The sequence below is a fragment of the Cariama cristata genome, unplaced genomic scaffold (assembly GCF_000690535.1).
Source record: "Cariama cristata isolate BGI_N322 unplaced genomic scaffold, ASM69053v1 scaffold5416, whole genome shotgun sequence".
NCBI lineage: Eukaryota > Metazoa > Chordata > Aves > Cariamiformes > Cariamidae > Cariama > Cariama cristata.
This window is the reverse complement of record NW_009620261.1, coordinates 30,705-39,921: the sequence shown is the minus strand read 5'-3', so window position 1 is coordinate 39,921 and position 9,217 is coordinate 30,705. Positions and strand designations below refer to the sequence as shown.

Genomic DNA, 9,217 nt, shown 5'->3' with positions numbered 1-9,217 from the left:
CCTCTTGCAGAGCCCTGGGCCTCTTTCCCCTGGTTTAACCCTTCGACGCCTGCCCAAGCAGCACAAGTCACCTTTGCATCTTCATGCCAGGAGACATAAAGTCTCCTGACTGTCCTGGCAAGAAATAAAACCCAAAGTTTACCGCTAGCAAGCAAAGCACGAGACCGCGGTCATACAATACGTTTTCCTAACAAGAACTGGCGGGTCAAAGTCCCCTCCTACCTATTAATTAAATTGCCATTTAATTCACAATCACGATCCTTCTCTTGATGAGCCAAAGGATTCCCCACGCCCCAGGCGATGTGCAGCAGCAGCAGCAAACGTGCAAACACACTGCCGTCTGCAGGCCTGATCCTGCCGAAAATGCCAGGGCCCTCCGATTTCCACCGGGAAAAATCAATCTCTGTTAGAGCAGAGAGTTCCCCGAAATGAAAAGCCTTATCTAGAACGGGTCGTGTTATACAACAAGTCACTCGCTTTGCCTGGGAAATGAAAGATGATGAGGCAGAGTCCCCGGTACAGAGGCTATCTCCATAAATCTGCCAAAAAGGAACTGTGGATTACTTTGCTGGATTAATTATCTGTCCTTCAAACAGAGTCCCGACCTCAGCGACTGAGCATCTCCAACCTGTCAAAGCAGCCGGGCAACCGGGGAGGGAGGGCTTTTGCAGGGCACCAGCCGTGAACTCCCTGCACCCTCCTTTTTACCTGGGAAAAGCAGCAGAAACACCCGTCGGAGCGATGGGAGCCCCAGCACCCACCAGCCCGTCGGCACAAGGGGCTTGAATTGCGAGGTCTCCATTTGGATTTCTTTTTCAAATGGCCTTTTGCAGGGCGGTGATCCCACTCCTTGCAAAGCGCAGGGCAAAAAAAAGTGCCTGTTTTCATGGCGTTAAAACCCTCAGATTGGAAGGAAAGGGGAGAAACAACTGAATGGCTTTTCCCTATAAAATATGGAAATGATTCCCAGGGCAGGCAGGCTCGGCTACCCCGACAGCACGACTAACCAAAGCCAAGACACGGCTAGATCAGTGCTCCTCCGTCATCTCAGGCTTAACAGCTTTGTAAGCTAGCGGCATAAAGTCAGATCTTAAGTCTTATTTTATGTGGTTATGGTTAATCTTTTAGTTTTATTGTTTTCCTGACACGGGAGGACCTTGCGCTGGAGATAGCCGTATAAATAAGAGCTGCTGCAGTATATCCCAAGGCACAGCTACCCGGGGGATTGAGCCGAATAGGACACCAGCAATTCCAAATTAATTTTTAAACCCCACCTCCAAATCTTACCAATGCTTTAGATATTAATACCGAAGCAACGACAAACAGCTAGGATGCTTCTCAACTCTCTCGCTGCTATATCTTCAACCCCAGCTGGTAAAATCAGACCAGCCACGTGCGAGCCCTGTGCCCGAAGACCTGGGATAGCCAGGGAGAGCCATCACCCGTTCCTTCCGTGAAACGGGAACAGCATCACCGCCGCCTCCCCTTGCGCAAGCGAGCTGAAGAGCCAGGTATAATTACTACCTCCACCGGCCATTTTCACTTTTGCTTACGGTCGGTTTCTAATTTAATTTGCTTCCCTATTCCCATATGTTAGACCATTTTTTTTGCAAAATTGCCATAAAAATTTACCAGCTCAGGCACAAAATCTGCTTACTGACCTTTACCATCGTGATTGAGGATAATGACAAGTTAATTAGGCTTTACCTGCCTGCCAAAAAAAATCGCTTGCCTTGGGTGAGCAGGATTTTGGAGGAACGCTAGCGGCCGGTTTCCGTGTCCAGACTCGCAGACATCAGAAGGTAACAGCTTTCAAAAGCAAGCAGCAAACCATGGAAAGTATAAGAGAATGCCCTGACCAGGGTGGGGGAAGCACCCACGTTCCTACTGACTTCAGAAAAAAGTTGTTAGCCCCTGAACCACGTTTTCTTTAAAATTTGCCCTCATTCACAATCCAGCAGGCGAATGGAGCTGGTGAACTCTGGCTCTAGCAACAAACTCAATTCAAAGTGAAAAGAGAGGATCCCAAAGCCTGGCTTCAGGGATTTTGGAAATCTCTGCCTTAAGATGAAGGCAGGGTGAGGATGGGGAGGAGGCAGGAGGCGGGAGCGGGTGTCTGCAGTCATCCCTCAGTCCATCCCAGCACCACCGCTCTGCAAGATGCTGGTGCCGACAGGGGAAGGACCAGTTATGAAAATACTCTGCAATTCTCATGTTTGGGAAAAAAAAATAATCACAAACAAACCCCAAACCAAACCCACAACCCCCCAAAAAAGCAAAGCAGTTTAATCACTCTTTGATGTATTCTGCCTGATTCTCCGATACGAGAGCTGCCCCGCACCAGGCGGGACCGGGAGCAAGGATTAAGCTCTTGGCATAAGCAAGGAGACGAGGCTGTCGCTCCGCACCCTGCCGACACCAGGCTCCCAGGGCACGCCCGGCTCCCTTCCACCATCCCTCCGCCCCGCCGTAACGCCCAGGCTGATGGTTACCCTGGCACTCAGCGGGGAATGCTCGCAAGCAAAGGGACTATTTCACAGGAAACCTAAAGATAGACATGAAAATAACAGCAGGCGTGAACGTTCCAGGTAAAAATCCAGGGTCCAAGGTTTTGTTTCCTTGATTCGGTAAAGCAACCGTGACCGTTCGATGAGCGGAAAGCCTGACATGACCACGAGCAGATGGGTGCATTTAGCAAATTAACCCTCTATGGATTGCATGGTCATTTCTGTAGGTTTAAGCCATCAAATAAAGGCTCTTGGAAACCCAGAGCTGTTTGTACTGTACCAGTGCTGACAAGAGAATCACAGAATCCTTAAGGTTGGAAAGGACCTTCAAGATCATCGAGTCCAACCGTTAACCCAGCACTGCCAAGCCCATCACTAAACCATATCCCTAAGTACCACATCTACACGTCTTTTAAATACCTCCAGGGATGGGGACTCGACCACCTCTCCGGGCAGCCTGTGCCAGTGCCTGACAATCCTTTGGTGAAGAAATTCTTCCTAATACCCAATCTGAACCTCCCCTGGCACAACTAGAGGCCATTGCCTCTTGTCTTATCGCTCATTACTTGGGATAAGAAAACAAATACCCACAGCATAACCCACACTGACACAGAAAAAGGGTCCGCAGCCACGAGCAGATGCCCAAAGGAGGGTGTAAGAGCAGCACAAGGGTGATTTCCCAGCCGCTGACCAGCAGCGTTTGAGCTGGGTAAGGTTTCTGTAAGCTGAAGGCTTTTACCATCCTCACTGTAGCTCAGCAGCCTCTGTAAAATTAATTCGAGGTTTCAGTCCAGTCTCCAGTGAAAAAAGGGCCTGTATCAGCCAAAAGAAAGTCCCTGCTGCACTTTGGCCTGTTGATACATGCAATCTGGGGGAATTTCTCATTTAATTCATGCCAGGGGAATATTAGAATAAATTGCAGAGGGAATTAGAGGAATGAATAATCCTTGCATCTTCAAAGGCAGACTGACCTGGATACACTTGCAGTCAGGATCAGTGGACTTGAAAGTCAGGGTGAAATCACCTTGACCCTAGAGGTTGATTAAAAGAGCTTTTGAAATGGTTGGGCTTTGAGGAAGAGAAACTGGGAAATTATTTCCACACATATAGCTCGAAGAAGCTGCCAGGCAGCACCCATAGCATGTGGCACAGCGGGGAGAGGACGTACAGCTGCCGTTTCTTGCTGGGAAGATCCCCCCCAAAAGCAATGCCAGAAATAGGGTGCCAACCCAGACCCACCAAGCTGGTCCCTCGCTCCTGGGTTACCCCAAGTAGTCTGTCTGCCCCTCAGGCACGGCCCCACCAAAGCAGCATCCAAGTACAGCCCAGAGAGCATCAAAGTCTGCCTTGGATACAGCAGAGGCTCGCTGACCTCAAGGCATCCTAAATGAGACAGGTCCAGTCCCAAAAATTGGCCTTTCCAAAATGCAGCTATGTTTTATCTGGAAACGCCTGCCCAGACTGCCCTGCCCCTGGCTCTTTTGCCCTCTAAAGAAGTCCACGAGCTATAAACCCAAAGGAGCCAAGCATTGCCCAGCGAGGATCCACGGGTGACCAGCTACCTCAGTTTCAGCAAGCTACCCACGCACACGGGGAAGGCTTCCCCAGGCTTCAGAGCCAGTCCGCAAAGGCAGGATTAATCCACGTGGCTATCAGAAAGCAGAAACCCTCCACCGCTCTAATCCAGTTTCATTCTCTAGCCCTACACCCTCGCAGGTCCAGCCCCTTGCCTCCCAGCTTGCGAAGCTCCGGCAATGTTTTGGGAGGTCAACCCTTGGCATGGAGGATTTCGGGAAACGCCACAGCAACGGCCAGGAGCCATTCAGCCCATAATCAGTCCCATTCTCTCCCCAAACAACAACCACCCCACCGCCAGCAAGAGTTTTACACCAGGCTCTTCGCAGGTCTCCTCCGTGGCGTTGTGTGAAGCGGAGCTGTTTGTGACTTGTTATTAGGACTGAAAGGTTTTGTTATGAAATATCGTCAAATTTGTTAGGAAAAAACGCGTGCTGCTCGAGGAAAGGGAGATGCCACAAACGATGTGCTCCGACAGCACTGAAGGCAAAGAAAGCTTTTCAGAGGGGTAAAAGCATTCAGTTGTAGCAGTAAGCTACGGTAATTAGTGACGCCGAATCACAAGAGCAAGCAGGACATTCGAGGACAAACTTAGCCAACTACAATTTCCCAGGCATAGGATGGACAACGGCTCATTGCAGGGCTAGCTCCTCCATCCCTGCTGGGCTCCCCATCTCATCCCCCCATGACCTACCTGAGACGATGGTGTAGCCAATGCCCCGGGGACGGCCCTTGTCCTGGTCCATCGCCGTTATCATCCGCACAGTGGTACCCTGGGGAGGAACAGGAGTCAGACATTACATCGCCACCCTGGCTGAGTGCTGCTGGGGCTCCTGGGGTGCCCCGCCAAAGCATGGCACCTCTTACTGTGGGCCACACGCTTAGGAAAACCTGTCCAAGGACAAGGCACCTCATGGAAAGTCCCATCACCTGCTTCTTGGGGCAGTTCAGGCTCACCGCTCTTGTGCGAGCTGCAAAACTCTGCTAAATCACCCCAGGATGTAGTTGGCGATGCTGAGGGCATGCCCAGGAGATGTCCTCTAACGGAACCACCGAGCAGGCTGAGCTTGACTGTGCAGTAGGTTTGTACCAGGGCAAGTGTCCGTAGGGACTGGAGAGAGCACCACCAGGTTCATTGCCCATGCTGCTCACCCCCTGCCCAGAAGAGGAGGTTTTGAAGCAAGCTCAGTGTGGTAGGCACACAGTTATCGGTTCTCAAGGAAGAAGAGGAAGGAGGAATTGAAGGTACAGCATTAGCAAAGCCAGTTTTGTCTACCGCTGGCTTCCCAGTTTCAACTGGTCCTCTCCTGCCACTGCGTTCTTCAAACGAGGCAACGAGTGATGCTCACGCTGGCCACCAGCAACCAGCCGCATAACTAAGCAAGCCTCAGAGATTTTAATTGAAGCCTTCAAGGAGGAGGAGGAGGGTTGGAGAGATGCTGAGAACAGGGGATTGCCCGCAGGCAGGAGCTGCTGCAACTGCCAGCTCACTCACCTCATCCTCCATCCTGTGGGACAGGTCTCTTTCTTATAGCCCAGCAGAAAGGTCCACAAGGCCAAGAGTCCCCAAAAACCAACAAAGAACACAGAAGTGACCCCAAAACCATCATGCACTTATGCCAACTCCATAAGCAGTATTTTCCCCACCGCACTGCAGTGAGCCCATGTGAATACAAACACACACATGCACATAATTAATGTAGTGTGAAAAAATTTACAACTCAGCTGTTCTTGTTTTCATTGGTTTATTAACAGTAGGAAAAGAAGCAATTTCTTTTTTTTTTTTTTTCCTTTTGCCCTCAAAGGAAATGTCAACAGAGGCGTTTGCATATCTAACGAGGGAGCATAGCGGGATGACAGCGTTGCGCTCGCCCTGCAATCCATCAGTTGAAGGCCAAAAGGAAAGCTGCCGCAGAAACATCACTGATGGAAAGCGAGGACTTGCCGTCTTTCACAGCTCTCAGAGCCATGTCCTGCGGGCTCGGTGGAGAGGTTCTGTTCCTGCCAGCCATAAAGCAAGCTCCCGGGGCCAGACAGACCGCCCATTCCCTGATCTCCAGGGGCATTTCGATGGAGTCCTTAAGTAAATCCACGTTATTAACCGAGAACATTAGCCATAAATCCCAGGTCACTGGCCTTTGAGCAGCACTCGGCTGGTGAGGCTCAGCAGCCGCCGGAGAGCCTCTAAATCACTGACAATAACTGTGCTTTCCAAAGGAGCAAGGATAGATAAAAAGCACAAGAAAAGTGGGAAAGGAACAGGTGGGAAAGCAGAACAAGGGATGCAGAAACAAGGGCAAGACAAAGCAAAGGGAGGAAGGAAAAAAAAAAAAAGGTCAGGGATGCAATCCGGCATGCTCTCCCGCGGCATGCTCGGCTTTAATCTGCCGTCCCCACGGGGCAGGCGTGAGCCCCTCTCCGCTCCCTGGCAAAACGAGAGCTCCTCCGTGGCAGGGGCGGTGGGTGAAGGGACTCGGTCCATCTGACAGCTCGCTCATCACCTGTCAAAAAGCGAGGGAGCGGTGCAGAATGACAAGTGTCGCCTGCCGTGCGGCACATTTCAAAGGGAAGGCAGCTGCGGGAGAAGGCAGGGTTCCCGTGATGGCTGAGGAATAGCAATCGGCCCGCCGCCGCTGCGGCCGCTTTATCTGCGGGAAAGGTCCCTCCCGTAGGAGCCAAGGGGAAGGGCTGTTGGGAGAGATAAAAGGATGAGCGCAGACATTGCAGCAGGGAAAGTTTGGGAGGGAAGGAGGGGGAATCTCGTTCAGATATCTCAGCAGTGTGTGCCATAGAGACGGCCACAGGTAAGAAATTATCCAGACATCTGATCGCAAGAATGAGGGCTGCTAGAGAGCACGCTAAGGTTCACCTGGTCCTTTGCAAGCCTGTGATGATGGCTTCCACACTGCTAGTTTTTGAGACTGCGTCTCCTCCTTCTCCACCAGCCCCTCCTGGGGATGAGCCACACTTCACCAGTGACCAAGAAACACAGCCCAGAGTAGAGCTGATTTGCCTAGCCTTTGTGGATGCCATCTCCTGGAACCATGGCAAGGGCAGAGACCAGGACATCTCTTTGCCTTCCACCCGGTTTCCATCCTTCCTGTCAGCTCCTTCACAAGAGTCTTCCAATATCCAAGACTGGCAGATCCCAGCTCCTGAGAATAGATGAACCTCCCCAAGCATCCCCACGGTGTTTAGGATCAATCTTGATCCTCCCGGGGAAGAGGTTGAACAAGTACCGCAGGATAGGCATAACGTCTATCCACGTCGCTGGACGGCAATTACTGGTTTTGTAGTGCGTGGTAACAACAGATGAAGACAGCCTTGGAACACGATCGCTCAGCACAGTCAACAGGAAGGAGTATTCCCATTCAGCATGTGCTGGAGTGAAATGACATGATGCAAAACGTGATGCTACACCCAGACTATACCTCTTAGTACCTCTGCTGATCATGAAGCGCCTTGCCCACCATACCAGCAGAAATAACTAACCAGAGAGGAGAGACTAGAAATGGGAGACCACCCCAAACCAAAACAAAACCTCGATCACGGCCATACCACAATGGCAAAGATTGACCTCTCGCCAACCACACCTCCACAACTCCCAATTTCTCTTCCAAAATCCTATCAGACCACAACGCTGTTCCTTCCGCTATCTAGGTCTTGGCACAGCCAGGGCAGGAGATGTTGTAGCCTGGCTCCCTGAGGCAGCCAACCGCACCCCTAAATTTGAGGGGACCCTCCCACCGTCTCTAGCCAAACACATCTGGCAAGGCTTCCGCTTACTCATGGAAACCCCAAGATGACTTCCAGCTCCAACAGCTCTGCCCAGGGCTCACCCCAGGTATTTGTGGCATGAGCCTGTAGCTCTTCGAAACTCCCGAATGTTCCTAACATTTCTTCAAACAAGCAACAACTCACCTAACTACCGCAGACAACAGCGGCTGCTAGGAAAGGACTCAGCTGGTGGGGATAGACCAAAGCACCAGAACAGAATAACTCTCTCCCTCTAGAGAAGGAGGAAGAAGGTTTTGAAAAGTAATAATCTCGAAAAGCCTATGCTTAAAAAAAAAGGCAAAGAAAATAAAGAATGACACATTATCCAAACAAAATCTGAGGGTTTTTTTGAAGAGGGGCAGGGGTAAATCAATCCTTTTTTAATAAAACCCTGAGCTTTTAATAAAGTGTTCAAACTGATGGGCTGGAAATATTGTAAGAAAGAATTAACTCGGAGCTATTGAGACTCTAGGGCAAAAATATCACTGATTCTACATTATTTCTTCAACCCAAGGAGTTTTTGAAGAGGAGGAGGAGAGGAAGGATTCTGAAGAATTAAAACTGTTTTAGTGATATTTGACACGTATCTGTATCATGCTATTGCAAGGGAATACAACTGCTGGTCTTGGGTCCAAGTGCCAATGGGGTTTGCCCCGCTCCTTGCCTTCGCGTGGCTCCCTGCGGGATGAAGCCCACTTTCATAGGCCTCAGCTTGTCTCTCAGCAAGTGGATTCCTCCTCTTTCACCCTCAAAGTGAAGCTGCGATGCTGCCTGGACCATGCATCGGTTGAGGTCCAAAAGCAGGGGCTCATCAGACCGACAGCATCTCTGCAAGGGAAATAGCCCCTCTCCTCCAGCCCCTATTAACTTCTCTGGAGACCATCGATGATACTATCCCGTCTACAGACACTGTGAGGATAGACATCCAAAAAGACTCTGAGGATGAAAAAAATACAACGCCGTCAAGCTTTGCCACAGCTGCAGCAGCTTTTGTGCACCCGGGTGCCCAGGGAGAGACGTTTGAGGCACACTGGGATGATAAACAACATCAAGAAAGAAGATACAACACCTCCAGGGACAGCAAAATCTCTCCCCACTGTGTCCTCTTCCTTCGCCCGATAAGAAGTTTCTTTCTTCTCAGTGTCCAAATAAGCATGTGCCCAAAAATGCTTCTAAATTATGCTACCAGATCCCGGCCTGAGAAAAATAAGAGCTACAATGGCACTTCTCTCCCCTCTCGTGCCCCTCCACCCTTTTTTTTCTTCTTCTTCTCTTACAGGATTAGGGACTTGAAAGGCAAAGCGCAGCCCAGCGTTGCGGCAGGGGGGGGGGGGGGGGGAGGTTCAGAAAACGGCCAC

General features: G+C 50.6%; 1 protein-coding gene across 1 annotated transcript in view; it reads right to left on the bottom strand.

Moving 5' to 3' along the window:
• Nucleotides 1–9,217, bottom strand: part of LOC104162741 (cadherin-23-like) — a gene marked incomplete at both ends in the record, with an annotated part of 35,401 nt that overhangs the window by 19,716 nt on the left and 6,468 nt on the right. The window contains one exon of the mRNA XM_009701549.1: nt 4,777–4,855. Coding sequence (XP_009699851.1) covers nt 4,777–4,855 — 79 coding nt within the window. The remainder of the gene's footprint in view (nt 1–4,776; nt 4,856–9,217) is intronic.